We start from the raw sequence: 15,722 nt of genomic DNA, 5'->3' as shown, positions 1-15,722 counted from the left end.
TGCGTTTGTGCATGTTGCCCCCTCTATGAAGAGAAGTGCTTTTTGAAACGGCAGCCGTTGCTGAAAGGTTTCCAGAGACTTTCTAAGAAAAGTTTGAAGTGATAAAGCCAATGTAATATACCTCACATCGCAGAGAATCAAGTGTAGGATCGGTTCTTCATCTATTACCACTGCTTTCTATGGAGAGTGAGTGGAAAATCACAGCAGCAATTACTGTGAAAGTTTAGCTTGGCCATAAATGCAGGCTGGAAATGTTTACTGCGACGTTCAGTGTAACTCAGTAAGCAGCTCCACCTTCATCGTGTAGACGAGGGATACAGGAATGTCGTTGGGATTCATAACAAAATGAATATGAAACAGTCCGCAGCTTGGAGTGAGGTGATGGAGCTCGGTGCTGAACGGAGGGTGAAGCCGCGACATCTTTCCCCAGTTAAAGAGGCTTAGAGAGCAGCCATCTAACTCCGGTGACCTGCGTTGATTAGAGAAGTGTCTGGCATGGAGGCAGGATGTGTCTGCCAGGCTCTAACCACCCAAGTGTTTTGCACACACACACACACACACAGACCCACATAATCACATCAAAATGAAAACGTATTCTTTCTTCTTATTTCTTTTTTTTGTGCAAATTTCCTGAAAATATAACTTCTCCCCCAATTTTGGGACCTCCTACCTAAAATGGAAACCGCAGATGGGAGGAGTCTGGGTTCCACATAATTTCCCGTCAGTTAGGATCAATTAGGTGCTTCATTCCATTCTGCTGATGTTTCCCTCGCTCTACGTGGGATTTGACAGGGTGAGTTGCATCTTGTGAAAGGCTGTAATGGTACAGACAAGAATGTTGGTCAGCACTTTTCTGCAGCACAAAAGCGGACCTCTGCACTTACCTGCGTTGTGAGTCGCAAATCACTCCGAACGAGACCCTGCGCCGATGACAACTGAATCTAGAATAGATTCAGATCGGCCTATCCCAAACCACAAAGCCAGGATAATTGCAGACGCATATTTCACTCGATCATCCCGCATCTTTTCCATTACTCTTTGTTTCACCGTTGCTATTTTTGCCACCCCGCCCCTCATAGTCCTCAGGATATAAAAAAAAACAACTCATGAGTGTTTGACCCTGCCTCTCCCACAATGAGAGAAGCACATCAAATGTCTCAGAAGAAAACAAGACAGATGTGTGTTTGAAGGGAACATCTGTCCTGAGCTATCCCCATGTCAAATGAGGTGCCAAGTACAATGAAACTCAAAGAAATTGGTTCTCAGAGGACTGAAAAGAGAGAAAAGAAAATCCTTTATATGTTATCGCTTGGCTTTGTGTATGAGAGAAATTCTCTTAGTGGACAATTAGACACTAATTTCCTCTCAAAAGACTGAGTTTCCTGTATTTTGGCTCCAGCTATCTGACAGCTAGACTAGCTCTGGATGCTGTGTGAGCATTTTCTTTGGCTGGGTGTGCAAACAGGGTCTCCAGCCATCTCATGGCCAGAAGGTCAGCGATTCTTTGAAGAGGAAGAAATTATGTATTCAGGACTCTTTGAACCACACTTTGGATTTAGAGGTGGACGATGGCTCAGGGGACAATATTTCAACATATTATTCAAAGGTTAGCATTAAGAAATTATGCTCTGACAGAAAACATCCCACATCTGGCTTCTTAAGCATCTTGGCTCTTATTGTCGTGGTTTTGGCCAACATTTCTATTGATCAAGATAACCAACAGAATAATTGATGACATGTGGGAACGTGATGACATTTCTCCAATGTGGTTCTGATGTTCAAAAAACACAAGTGGTCAGATGATCGGACTTTTTGCAAACACACTAACACCAGATTATCGGAACCACTTAATTTGGAGTTTACTTAACCCGCATTACACAGGAACACCGAGTATGTCTGTATGGCTCGAAAACTTTTTTGTGTCAGAAATGACTAAACACATAGCAAAATAATGGAACAATACTGAGGTAATGTCTGTGTTCAATGATTCCAACATCTTGTCGACTGTTTGGTCAGAAATGTGGAAGAAATAAAATGGGAGTCTGTTGCTACATCAGCTCTTTCAGGATGTGGCATAGCAGTGCTTGGACCAAAATGCTAACATTTGCTAACATGTAATGGAAAGGATGCTAGATGTTCGTACCATTTTTTCTTTTATTGTAATCTGTCCATTAGTTGTAGAGGCATCTCACTAAACACCAAAAACATCAACATCATGGAGGCAATAGAATAAAATACAGGGGAACACCAACGTCATTACAGGCTTCATCCTCAGGGCACCAAGAACGTCTGTCTAAAATGTCTCGACAATACATTGAATAGATTTTGAGATATTTTCAGTCGTGACCAAAGTGGTCGGCCGGCTGACAGATAGACCAATGTTGGCATCCCTCAACACATACTAGAATTTACAAGTTTACCCATTTGCAGCCGCATGCTTTCAGACTGGCTGCATACTTAAACATTTGTCCCATCAGTGATACAGGATCGGCCTCAGCTTTATGCTTCATTATTTTTGTTGAGTATCCATTCGTTGTAAGATGTATTCCACGCTCTACCTTCTGCAGCAGTCCGTAACCTGTTTTAGACACATTGTGAAGTGCACTTAACAAATGACATCTGCCTGTGCTCCAATCCAGCACACACTGCGTATCCTCATTTTGTATATATTATTGTTTTGAGATTCCTTTATCCCCTTGCTGAAAGACCAGGGTCTTCTTGCCTATTGCATTCTCACTCCATACTTCTTTCTCTTCCCTTTTCACCTCAACTCTTTCTGTCCATCCTTCAGGAGCTGTAATGACTTTAGCAGATGCAGTTCTGAAGTAGCAGATAGTAGCTACTGTGTGGCAGCAGATGTGTCCTGTGTCCTAGGTTTTTTGTTTATGGCTGTTACTAAGCCCCGTAGGCCGGTACCAGCCCTGCTGTCTGTCAGATACCAACTGCAAGCCGCCACACACAGAGGAATTGCGGAGCTTAAAGGTCCATACCAGTGGTTTTACACAATCATCCTGCATGCTTCCAACTTACATAACTGATGTTTGTTTCCCAGTTCATGCAAGTGGTGCTGTAATTGTCAAAGGTATTTTCCTATCTTCCAGGGGCTTGTTAGTTCCAGTCCATTTCAATAACAAAATCAGCTTGCAGAGACCAGTTTGGGTACTTTCGTCAGGGTAGTGGTGTCTCAGATCATAAACGGTCTTAATGCACTTATCAGAATTGACAATCACAACATTTGACTGCGATTGTCACCTGTCAGAATATCAGCTGTCTACTTTGCTCACTTGCCTTAAAAATGAGCACTCTACTTTTCTGCCCCCTGTTTCATGTGACACGGTCTTCCTTTCACAAGTTTGAAAGTGATTCCTCTGCTTCATGTTCATAGCCGTACAGCATTTAACATGTTTTCACCGTCATGACTATACCCTAACCTCAAAAGCAGTGCTTTCACAAGAAAAGTCATTTCTGGAAATTGAATTGTAATTTTTAACACTGAGCATACTGAGGAGGAAATGCTGAGGCAAGAGAATTTGAGACAGGGAAAGGGCAAATTGATGGGACACTTTGTCACACCATTGGATTTTAAAAAAGCTTGCCTCAAGTACCAACAGATGGAAGCTGCAGAGTGGTTTTGTTCTCATGAATTGAGACATTTCTGTTGGGGGTGTTTGAGCAAGGCAGTGATGCAGAAGATGAACCTATGCATGACAAACCATTGTGGTTTCAATGCTCTCTTGCAAGCACTGTAAAGCTGACAGAGTTGTGCATCCTTCTGTTTCAAGTTTCTGTCCAGTTATAGAGGCAGACATGTGGGCTGGTAAGCAAACCACTGAATGTTTAATTTTGACAATAATTCTGCAAAATACAATTTTTTTTAAGAAATATGGCTGCATTTTAAAAATTAATGGGATCAACAAAGTAAGTTAATTTGGCTTCAACATGCAAAACCACTTTTAAATTAATTTATGTCCTGCAGAGACAATGCAACGAATTCCATTTGATACTAAGAGAAGACAAAATTAAGTTCATGAATACAGTGATATTGTTCTAGAAATTAAAACAAAAAACATTTATTACACCTACAAAAGACACAAAAAACTAAATTTTAATAATTAATAGTTATATAATAGTGTATTAAGTTCTTGTACTATGTAGGGGACAACATTTGTTGTTTCTGATTCCGGGAGAAGTCTAATGCAGAAGACTTTATCCTCCTGTTTGTTTGGAAACATTCAAGATTTATCGGAAGTGTATATTTCTGAAAGCAAAGTGCACCTAACCAAGGAGTTCAGAGGAACTTCTAATATTACTGAAGCTACTGTTTATACCATTAATGCAGGGCCTTTCCAGGAAACTCTATGCTTTGGTTAGCTCTAAACAAATGACAAAAATAGTCTTGGAGACTTATACAAGCCTGGGCACAGTAGATCTGGTGTGTGTCCCTTGTGTTGGTGTGTATGTCAATTATTTGTCTTTACTCACAATTCGTTTCCAGCCCCTTGGTGGCTCCAGAGCAAGCAGGTGAGCTACATGCGGTGTATTATGTTGGTATTTTTCCTATTTATTCCTCTATTCAGACTAAGGATGGACAGCTTGGGAAAAAGGAACAAAGCTCACTAAATCATTCTTAATATGTGTGTGTGTGTGTGATTGACAAAATCCCTTCTGTCATTACCTATTGTGGAATGTAATTTCTTCTAATTCTCATCTCAATTCATCAGGAAATATTCTTCAGATTTCTCACCTTTTTTTTTCATGGGATTCTTCATCTTGCCAACAAGGAGATGTTGCTGAGTTCTTCCATCGCAATAGTGGATCAAAAGATTAGGCTGGTACATTGTTCTTATTGTCAATGAATTTCATGAAAAGACCAAAACCAACAGTACATTAGTCCATCCAAAGCAATTTGTTTCTTCCCTGAAGACGTAAATCTTTAAAAATCTGTGGTTTGAATATGTATATTGTCCTATAACAGCTGGGCACTGTAACATGTCGTTAACGTGAATCATACTGGAATAAACTGTCTGTTTGTTGGAGCCTGTTTTTAGCCACCAAGTTCATGCGCTTCCTAACCCAGCAGCCAGACAGTGTGTGTTGGATTCATTCAAATTTAACTACAATGCACATCTGCATGATAACAAAGGAACATGTCACCTAATACTTTAGTGTGACTAGTCAATGGGACAGAGGAATACTACTAAAAATGTATCTTCACATTCACTACTAACATATACAGGGTTTTTTTTACATGTGGTTCCTTGTTTTGTTTGTCTCGAGCCCTCACAAGGTCCCAGACCCACAGGTAATGCATTCCAGCCAAATGTTTTACACGATTACACTGGTCTACAGGTGACGATAACACAAAAAGAAACATAGCAAAGTGTCAACTAGTAAAACTGGATGTAAGCACTGTTGGATATAGTACCCCAAACATTTGCTATTGTCTTCTGCTATTATGTTTTTGAATATATAGTATTTGAAATATTTGTGGTCAAACAAACGCCACAGGGCAATTTTTAAATGTGCAATATGGTGTAAATATACCAGATACGGGTGCCACCATCTTGAACTTTCGATGTCATTTGGAAACCAGAGTCTGCGCAGGGTAGTGATCGTTAGATCATGGATACACGCGCTCAACCAATCACGATTCATTCTCAAATAGCTAACTAAAAACAAACCTAGCACAAACATGAACACTTGAACATACATCAGTGGGATGGGATTGACCCAAAATGACAGAAACAATCTTTGACAAAAATGTATTTCACGTGTACTTTGACTTTTTATTTTGGTCCATGTCCCATCCAATACCATTGGGAAAGGGTGGGTTTATGACCAGTGCTGCAGCCAGCCACCAGGGGGCGATCAAGAGGACTTGGCTTCACTTTAGGTAGCTTTAATGTCGTCCATCTTTGTGTACAGTGGTCATACATTTTCTTTTTAACACATTGTTACAATACACTTTTTTAAAAATCTATATATTTTGACTGGATTAAGGGTTCACTCTGGGACATCCTTTAACCACTGAACAGCATCACATTTTTAATATGAAACCGCTTTCTTTTCAGTATTTCATCTACAGTATGATCATGGGTGAGAGTGACTAATTACGTAGTGCTCCTCTAAATTAGAGCATATTGGATGCGATTCCACTGAGATTGGAGGAAGGTGTGTCGCGCCACATGTCTTCACAGACTGGGAGTGTTTTGACTGTTGGTTAGAGGTGTGGGAGGTCATGCCTGGAGCTTTGAGGGGGTGGTAATGGAGCTATTCCTCAAGAGTGTAATACCTGACAAGCATACCACTGTTATTTTATCTCCTATGCATTCCAATTATGTACAGTAATTACCCTCAGGGCTCTCAAAAGAACTTTTGATTTTTACCTGGTTGGAAAAATATTTAGATTAGTCAGAGCTGGAAACACCCTGGGATCACCATAGTGTCATAATATAATATTAAATAGAAAAATTAAATAAAATTTGTCCCCTGTCCTGTAGTAGTAGCATGTTGGGCAACAATCCCAACGTAATGGTCAATTATTAGTCATAATAGTCTCTCTGGTTGCCATGTCAGATGCTGGAAACAAAACGCTTAAACTTTGCTTATCCCTGCGTTAGAAAACACAACAACTCACCATGCAGGTGACCTGCGAGTATGGGTCTGTTTCTATGGCTACATCCATACTAATACGTTTTTGCTTTAAAACGGTGTCTAGCAGGAAGCAGTTGATTACTTAGTTACAGAAAATACTATGATCGAGAAACAACAATGGAGACAAGTACGATGAGGGGGTTCTTTTCTTAGACCAATGACAAGATGGAACTAGAACTTAGTGTTTAACGAGGTTTTGCATCCATCGCTGGTAGTCAAGACGTGACTGATAAGAACCAGTCAGGAAGGGAATGAGTGAATGAGTGTTTCCAAGCGTCTCTATCCAGACTACAACGCAGCCCCGGAGTTTTCAAACTACACCGTGTAGTGTGGACGGCGGCCATAAAAGTGGCAGCTGTAATGTGTTTCGAAACGAAAACATAGTAGTGTGGTTGTAGCGTGTATGTGAGTATACACATTTGACCTGGTTTACCCCTTTAAAATACCCTCTGTGGGGTTTCCAAGGAATAAAGCCAAGCCAGCTGCAGCTTTGTTCCTCTCTCCAGGTGCCTCGCTTTACTCGCTTTACTCGGTGTTCCCCTTCTCACCCAGCCTGCAATTCTCCCATTCTACCTACAAACACTTTATTTGTGTCTATGTAAAGTGGATACATTTGAAAATGCACCTTTTTTTTTTTTTCTGGGTTCGTCTTACCTCTAAGCTTTCATTTTAAAAAGTGATTCCATGGGAGTTTTGGGCTTCAGTATCCTTTCATAACATAGAAGCTTTGAACTTTTTGAACGAGGCTGGCACCGTTCTCTCATAAGTATGCCATAAAACTTAGCCATAAAACATTTTTTAAAGTTTCAAATGAAGCTGTCACCTGTACTATTGTTCATAATTACAGAAAAATTGACATTGTCATTCTACTGCTGTTGTTCATGCTGGTTTCATGACACGACAATGTCAACCCTATGCACACACACTAAACAGTAAGCATTTATGATCCTAAATTAAATCTGGCAACAGAAACCAATAAAGCAAAAGCGTATTATTTGTAATCCGCTAGCCTGAAATACAATAGAAGCAATATTCAAACGTGAGAGCAACGAAAATTGAGATAAACATGGAGAACAAAGCAAAACTTCATGGGTGATTTTCTGACACATTGCTATTTTCATCAACCTGTTAAAGTGATGGCTTTTGACATTCACACACACACACACACACACGCACACACACACACACACACACACACAGGTGACTTTTAAATAAATGCGACTTACAGCTTTAATGCAGCCATGACGTGTATTCATGAAAAGAGCCACATGGCAATGAAAACAGCAACAGCAATGGATTTTAAAACTTATTTTGTCATTAAAATCTTTGATAAATGACCATAATGAGGGGGAGGGATGTTCACCTCCACTTCTCTCAGGTGAACCTCCCAATAAATGTACATTATTAGACAATACAATATTCGACAGTGAACAAAAATAAACTGACAAGAACTTAGGATTCACATTTCGTTCTTTTTTGCTCAAATGTTGTAACCTATTAAAATATGTTTGCTGGATATCAATTTATTTACATGTGGGTCAATTATTAGTGTGCTAGTATGGGTTTTTTTTGTATCACCATTTTGAGCACAGGAAATAATGGAAAATTGTGAAAACTAATAGTCTGTTACAAAGAGTCTAGGAATCCTCCAGGCAAACCATACTGTGCCACTAACAGTTCCAGAGTCTTAGTCCCTCATGACGTCCTGCGCTGATCAGGGTGGAAAAATACAAGGGAATATGTTTTGGCATGAACAAGGGATTTCTGTGGTTTGTAATTTTAAGAATGGTTTTAATGGCTGTCGCATGTTGTTTGCATTTTGAATGAAAGTGTTTACTGGCAACAGCACCAACAAACAGGTACCTGCTTGCGCTTCTTCAGTCATAAAAATACGCTTCATTGTTGACCAAACATTGGATGAAAGACAATGGGAAGAATTCCTTGATAAATTGACTGGAAATAATTAGTATCGGTGCACACAAATTATGTAGACATCGGATGACGTGTTCCGACGTGTGCTGAGGTGAGATGTGAGTCACCGAAAAAAATTCACATTTGGTCGAAAGTTTGTGGTTTTTCAGACTCACATCTGTGGAATTTGTGTAAAGTAGAGACTTAGTTGGGGAAACCTGGCGGAAAGAGTGTTTTGTCAGAAAATGACGAGCTATAGTTTCAACGTCATTGCCGTTTGATTTCTGCTGGGAAATATATCACATAATAGGTTTCCATACGTGGGTGAGGATGAAAGTCAAGTGACTTCTGTTCATAGCTGGTTTAAAAAAAAACATCAGCATTGGAGAATTACTGAATTTTATAAACTTTATTCATTACTTACTCATCTTGTTTGTTTAAGGCTGGATGGGCATTAGACTGTACGCTTCAATCCAACTGCGGCAATGTGTTTCAAGGCAGAGATCTAAGCCTACATGTCTATGGGTTGTGAGCTGTGAGGCAACAGACCCTGAGGCCAGAGCTCCATTACAGGACACAATGCCCTATGTGTGTGAGAAACATCCAGCCGCCAAAGAGCCGCTCTATGAAGTTGGGTTATTCGGACACTGGTAACAGAATGACGATAATGCTGACAACACCAATTGGAATTTCATTTTCAGACACTACAACAGTCTTTTTTGTCTTAAATCCTGACAAAAAAATGATGACTTCAAAAACGGTTGGATTTGAAGATGAGAAGATTAAAATGTTGACAATGTGGGCCAGTTTATAATTCACATCAAAATGACAAGAATTTTCAACTTTAAAAATCAGTGACGGTCAGCGTCATCTGACAACAATGAAGAGCCCATATCAGTGTCCATCTCTACAGCGGGATACACTAAATCGTATGATCCTCAGACTGGCTCTCATCCCTCGACTCTGGCGCAGACCCAGATGTGAAATTGACACAAGATGTTAGTTAGATTCCACATTTTGCCAGAATCTCTGGGAGCGGGTTGCAGTAGCAGTGGGGTTTGTCCCAGAAACAATGGTGAGAAAGGCCAAAGGTTAATACACTTATTTACCCAACACACAAAACCACAGTAAAAGACACAGGCACGCACACACACACAGGGACTTTGGGTTTATGAAGTGCCGGGTTTCCTCCGAGAGAAGATTAGAGTTGGATGGCGAACTGTGGGAAAAACTGGAAAAGTGTGTTAGCTTGTAAAATACTTGATATTATGCTGCAAAGGACGTACAGTATGTTTTTTTCGTTTCATTAGCTCTAGGTATGCACTGCTGTTGCGCTTCTCATCTGGACATGATGTGATCGTGCATAATGTGCACGAGCGTGATCCTGGCTGTTTGCTGCGCCTGTGTACACCACTGTCCGTCCTTGGCGGGACAATAGCAGGATTCTGCCTCGCATTGGCCGTGGGAGGAAGGGGACAGAGGAGTCAATGAGTGAAGAGGCTTCTGGGATGCGTCAACACAAGGCCATGATGAGAGTGTAGGAGGATGAGCTCTCTGATTCAACAATGTGCAGAGAAGCAGCCATTCAGTCACCTCACAGGACTACACACACACACACACAGAGACACACACTCGCATACAACTATAGGTACACACAGTCAACAAAGGTGCAGGTGAAATTAAGCCATTCAACTTCCTTCCACATGGCATATGGATAACTGGGCCTCTGTCAATGACTGATTTTATTTGGCGTGGGTTTCAACTGGGAAAAGAAAGAATGAATGGAAGCTACGGGAAATGTTCAGCAGGAGATGTGTCATCAGTAATGGAAGAGGGTCTGAATAGTGGCTGCTTATGTAAAAACAGAAAAGGCACGTAATTCAGACGGCTTCATGTGTGATCTCATAAGGCCCATTAAGTATAGAAAAAAAAGGATAAATAGTCACATCATTGTCATATAATGTGCAGATGTACATTGATTCTGCAGGAACATTTTGCTCATATCTCCTTTGTGAGTACTTTCTCTTTGCTCACTTTATTTAGCTGCGTGTGTCACGTATGTGCTAATGTAGAAGTTTATTAGTGTAGAATTTAAAAGGCAATTTATATGAGCATGCTTTTAAATAAGTAGCTAATTTTTTAAACACCTAAGAAAAGAAAGTGATCATTATCATAATTTGAGGTTATTTAGATTGATGATTTATTTGACAATTTTTTAATGTCTTTACCGACAGTCATCATTATTTAGTTGAAGAATGAACATTAAAGGGTTCATCCAAAAAAGAATAAGAATATGATAATATTTGTCTGTTACTTCTAGTTGTAGCCTGTAAAGATTGTTTTGTTTTTTATTTGATCAGGTTTTGAATTAAATGGCATTGTAGTACTCAAATCAAGGAATATTTCTTTTAAAAGAAAAAAAAACAGATTTTCATACGAGCAAGTTCATCAGTAGAGAATAAATATACATTTTTAGCAGTTTAACCAACCAAAACACCTGAATGAACCTTAATTCTCAAGGACATATATCTAAAGACCTGTACGCATGAAAACAAAACAATCTGCAATGGAAGATACTTCTATGGTTCATTGAGGATCTATCTTTCTTTCTTTCTGAACTGAGCCTTTTCTTTTTCTTTGACTTTGTACTCCTACATATCCAATCACCTGGATGGCAGAGCATCTAAATAAAACACAGACACATGACACTCGAGGTTCAGAGAAGTATCACGTCATTCTTGGAATGATTGAGATATGTTGGGAGATGTGTGCCTCAACATGACAGCGTGTGTGTGTGTGTGTGTGTGTGTGTGTGTGTGTGTGTGTTTCAGCAGGCCTGTGTGTCCCTGTTGGAGAAACCAGTCCAACCGCTTCCCTCGTCATTGCGATGTCATTGAGATACATATTGAGGTTGGCGGGGATTAACATTATGTTAAGTACCTGGATGAAAACAGTGGAGGCCTTTGGATTCGGATGTGGATTTTATGCAGCAGTGGTGTCCTGCGGCTGCACGTCATGAAAATAATGGGGATCATGTCCCATTATGCCGAATGCATTGCAATAACTATGCTCCGTGTGTGTCAGAACAAGACAGTAAGTATTTGCAGGGATTAACTGGAATTCAATTTATACATAATGGCTTGATTACTCATCCCAGTTGTTATACTGTAACTCACACACACACATACACACACACAGACACACACGCATGTGCACTGTGACAATAATTAACAGCAGATTTTACTGCACCAAACCCTGATGCAACCACAAATGGCTCATTGTCATTGTTGAACAGTACATGTTTTAATGACCGGAATTACTGAGGCTGAATTACCGGAAAGTTCCCATATGATATGAAGATTTGGCCACTTTCAGCTCTTCCCTCTAAACCCAAACTTAGGCAAATTGCCTGAACTTAAGGAACCAGATCAACAATGCAGTTTTTGAATCACCGAACGAGCTCAAACTCATGCACACAAATCCTCCAAAGCGCTCCCCGCGTCAAAATGCCTGAAATTGTGGGGATATCGGTGCACTCCTGACCTCCTCGCTGCCCTCCCAACCCAAAGTGAGTGCTCACCCCTCCTCAGCACTTCTCACCCTTAACCAACCCCGTGGGGTGCAGAGTCAAAGTTCACCGTCTGGGGTTTCCCCTTTCAAACTCCATCTCGATAACAAGCGCCAAGGCGGTTTTGACAGTGACACAAGCACCACGCCAGCTTTAGGGAAATGCCCACTTTGGTTTGAACCCATCAGTGGGGGTCAAAATTCTCGAGCCCAGAGAGACCCCTCTCAAATGTTGACCTGTGTTAGTCCTTCCATGCCCCATTTGCACCCAATAAAGTTTTCTCATAAACATCGTAACAGCGCCGACACTTCAGCTAAAAGTAAAAGGAATTCCATTTCCCCAAGAGGAGGAGAAAAGGATGACAGTGACACACAATCCTTCTTTTCTCTCATTTTTCTCTGTCTCCCCCCCCCCCCCTCTCTCGGTCTGTCGGAGCAGAGGCGTGAGATGTCTGTCCGCTCAGCGCCGGGGGCTCTGACAGCGATACGGCTCAGGTCAGGGAGAACCCCTGAAAGAGTGAAATGCATAGAACCAGAAAGAGGGTGAGAAGGCAAGACTGAGAGAGGGGGAAATGAAGATGCATAAACAAGAGGGAGAGAAATGTCAGAAAGGGACTGTTGTGACACTGGAGCCTGGAGGCCCTGTTGAATGCAGGGTGTGGCTAATATCCACCATGGTGAGGGGGATATCATAGTTGCACGGTTCGACTCTCCTTGTTGCTCCATTTCCCCTTTTCATCTCCATTTGTCATTGACGAGTTGCAGGGATGAATTCCTGGTTGCAACAGACCATCAAAGTTCTTTGCTTGTAAGTCCACGAATCCCATTGGACCGTCAAAACACTGTCAACATGCTTGAAGTGCAAAAGATATTCACAATGTCAGCTTATAGAAAATGGCAACACACCTCTGACGGGGCCAAACGAGTTGATTAGCTGAGCAGGCCCGCAACCATTCTTTGCACCGAGGACGGCGGCGGTTTAACCACACGCAAGGCTGCGGCACGTTGCACCACCAATTCCACGTCCAAGGGGTATCTTTGCCAAGCCAGCAGTGACTCAGGTGTGGAGTAACAAAGACAGCCTTGGGAAACTTTCACTGCGCTGCGTGTGTGATGTCAAGACGTTGAATCATCTCGGAGTGATCCGGCCCAAGGTTTCCTTTTCCAGCGGTTTGCGCACAAAAAAGAAAAAAGAAAAGCACAACCATGAATGAAGCGGTGAATGGAAAGAGAGAATGAATAACAGCAGCTAGGTGTAAATTATGAGCAGCTGTGCTTTTTTTTCTTTGCTCTTTTTTTGAAAGGAAGCACGCACGTGGAAAGGGTAGGCACTAGGACCTGACGTGGAGGGAGGGAGCAGTGCTTTGAAACTCCAGTTACTAAACTTTTGGAACAATCCATTTCCCAAAGAGTGTGGGAGGGAGACAGACAGAGGTGGATGGCCCCAGACCTGGATTCACAGCTTTAAAAGCAGGAGCGGGATTTGGAGTTTGGGATAAGTCTGCCCCCGGCTGAGGTGGAATATAGCTGAGCTTCTCTGGAACTTTTCACTCACTGTGGGGAGGGAGGAGAAGGAGCTTTAGCAGGGCGGTGAGTCCGACCTCGTTTGCTGTGAAACTTTTAATGAAACATGTTGTGGACGCGAGGAGTGTGCATGCTTACGGGGAGAGGGAAGAAGAGTTAACCCCGGGGAATCTCAACTTTTCTTCCCACCTGTCATCAAGCGAAAGTGGAGCCCCTGAATTCAGATTCAGCTCAGCAGTCAGCCCGTCAGTCAAGTCCTCTGGGGGGGGGGGGGGGGGGGGGGGGACATTTCCAGCTGACTACAACATGCAGGAGGTTACCAAGGGACGTTTTTGTTGAGTGATGAATGTCAATTTTGTGCTGCTCCATTCTGTCACCATTTTTTCAGCCAGATACAGCCGCTTTCCAGGTATGTGCGGATGGAGAGAGGGAATGGAAGAGAAGAGAGGTGAGGATTAGGAAAGAAAAGAAAAGAAGAGGGGGGGGGGGGGGGTTCTCCCAACTTCAATGGGAACCAGTTCACTGTTCAGAACGCTCCTGGGACATCAGGTTACCTTCTTTCACTCTCTCCCCCCTTTTTCTCCCTTCTGTCTGTCCCTCTCGCTCTCTCCCTCTTTTTCTATCTGTCTTTCCCTCCGATCCTGTTACACAACCCTCAAAGGGCTTGTAGATTCTGATGAGCTCCAATGTCCAACATGAAGTATGTCGCTGAGGTTATCCTGCTGTCCGGGTGGGGCCTGGTGCAGCGGATTGTTTTGTATAGTCAGAAATTCATATTTCTCTGTAATTGTGCGCGTGTTTGTATTTGTGTGTGTATGTGTGTGTGTGTGTGTGTGTGTATGTGTACTGTATACAAGCATGTGTGCTAAACACAGACCTCATGCCTGCCACTCCTACCAGGGAATTCCTTTCAGGCTTTGACAGGGGAGGAATGTCACCGTGGACGAACATTTACTCACACAGACAAACGTTACACACTGAAAGGCTTTAACGGTGTCCTATGGGTGCAGTTATTTCCTTTGGCCTGTTGTGTTATTTTGGTCCCATTTAAATGTGAAGGTGTCATTCAGTTAACTTATACATTTTGGTCACGTGCACGCATCTATGCGTCCTCAGCTTCCATGACTTTGCGCCGCTTGTGTGCACATCTGTGTCGAATAAGGGAACTTATCAAAACTCTGAGCGTAGGCCAGAGAGTCAAGCTGTCTCAGGAGATATGTGCTCTACTCTGTGCAAAAGAAAAAAAAGAATATTTCGAAAAATTGTTTACGAGCTTCAATTGACTTGCCAGCGTGTGCCGGAGGGGAGCTGACTGTACTATCATCACCTCGCTGTTGGTCCACAGAGGAAGTGAACAGACAAAGCCGCAGCCGTCTTGCAATATCGTAAATCTTACATGACATCTCAACAAATACTGTTGAGCAGAAAAATGTCCTCTTTTTTTTTTTGCAACAGTTGGTTTCAATGAATCTGCTGGCTTTGAACGCGTAATTTAGCCATCTGCATGTTTGGAGAGTGTTCTCATATGTGGCCAATCCAAAACGTTTCATTGTCACCCGGCTGTTGTGATGGTGACACTGACTGGCGGCCAGACAGCAGCCTACGACCCCCAAAAGAGCCATGAATAGTAAACCACACTCAATATACAGTATATCTAGATATAGCACATTTCATACGTTGGCTTCTTTGGAGCTTGGAAAGTGCACTTATTGTTATCAGTTGTGAGCAAAATAAACACTTTAAACATGTCCAGATGACAAATTTGGTTAATTGTGATACGGGTATGGTGCAATATGGGCCTTTTTGAAGCCACCACCGCTGCTAACATTTAACTGCTGCCCCTTGGCAAATAATCTCATGAATTTGAATCTGTTTACAGTGCATCTTAGCTTCCCAGCTGGCTCACTCGTGTGTGAAGAATGACCCAGAAGCTTGCAGACGAGAGGGGGCAGTTGTAATATTGCTTATTCTGTCACGTTTTGTTCAATTTAAATATAATCTTGACGTGACTTTGTACACTGAAGAAAGAATTGATATATTTATCTTTGATCGTGGTTTATACTCGA

At 41.9% G+C, this 15,722-nt stretch overlaps 1 protein-coding gene across 2 annotated transcripts in view; it reads left to right on the top strand.

The window, feature by feature from the left end:
* Positions 1 to 15,722, top strand: part of ngfa (nerve growth factor a (beta polypeptide)) — a 56,739-nt gene that overhangs the window by 26,177 nt on the left and 14,840 nt on the right. Inside the window, exon 1 of one of the 2 annotated variants that reach the window (XM_035644800.2) lies at positions 13,999 to 14,104. The exons of the other annotated variant lie outside the window; for it this stretch is intronic. Coding sequence (XP_035500693.1) covers positions 13,999 to 14,104 — 106 coding nt within the window. Of the gene's footprint in view, positions 1 to 13,998; positions 14,105 to 15,722 lie in introns of those variants that run through there. 2 annotated transcript variants of the gene reach the window in all.

This window comes from Scophthalmus maximus, chromosome 3 (assembly GCF_022379125.1).
Source record: "Scophthalmus maximus strain ysfricsl-2021 chromosome 3, ASM2237912v1, whole genome shotgun sequence".
Classification (NCBI taxonomy): Eukaryota; Metazoa; Chordata; class Actinopteri; order Pleuronectiformes; family Scophthalmidae; genus Scophthalmus; species Scophthalmus maximus.
Note: the sequence above shows the minus strand (reverse complement) of the source record. Positions and strands in the feature narration are given on the sequence as shown.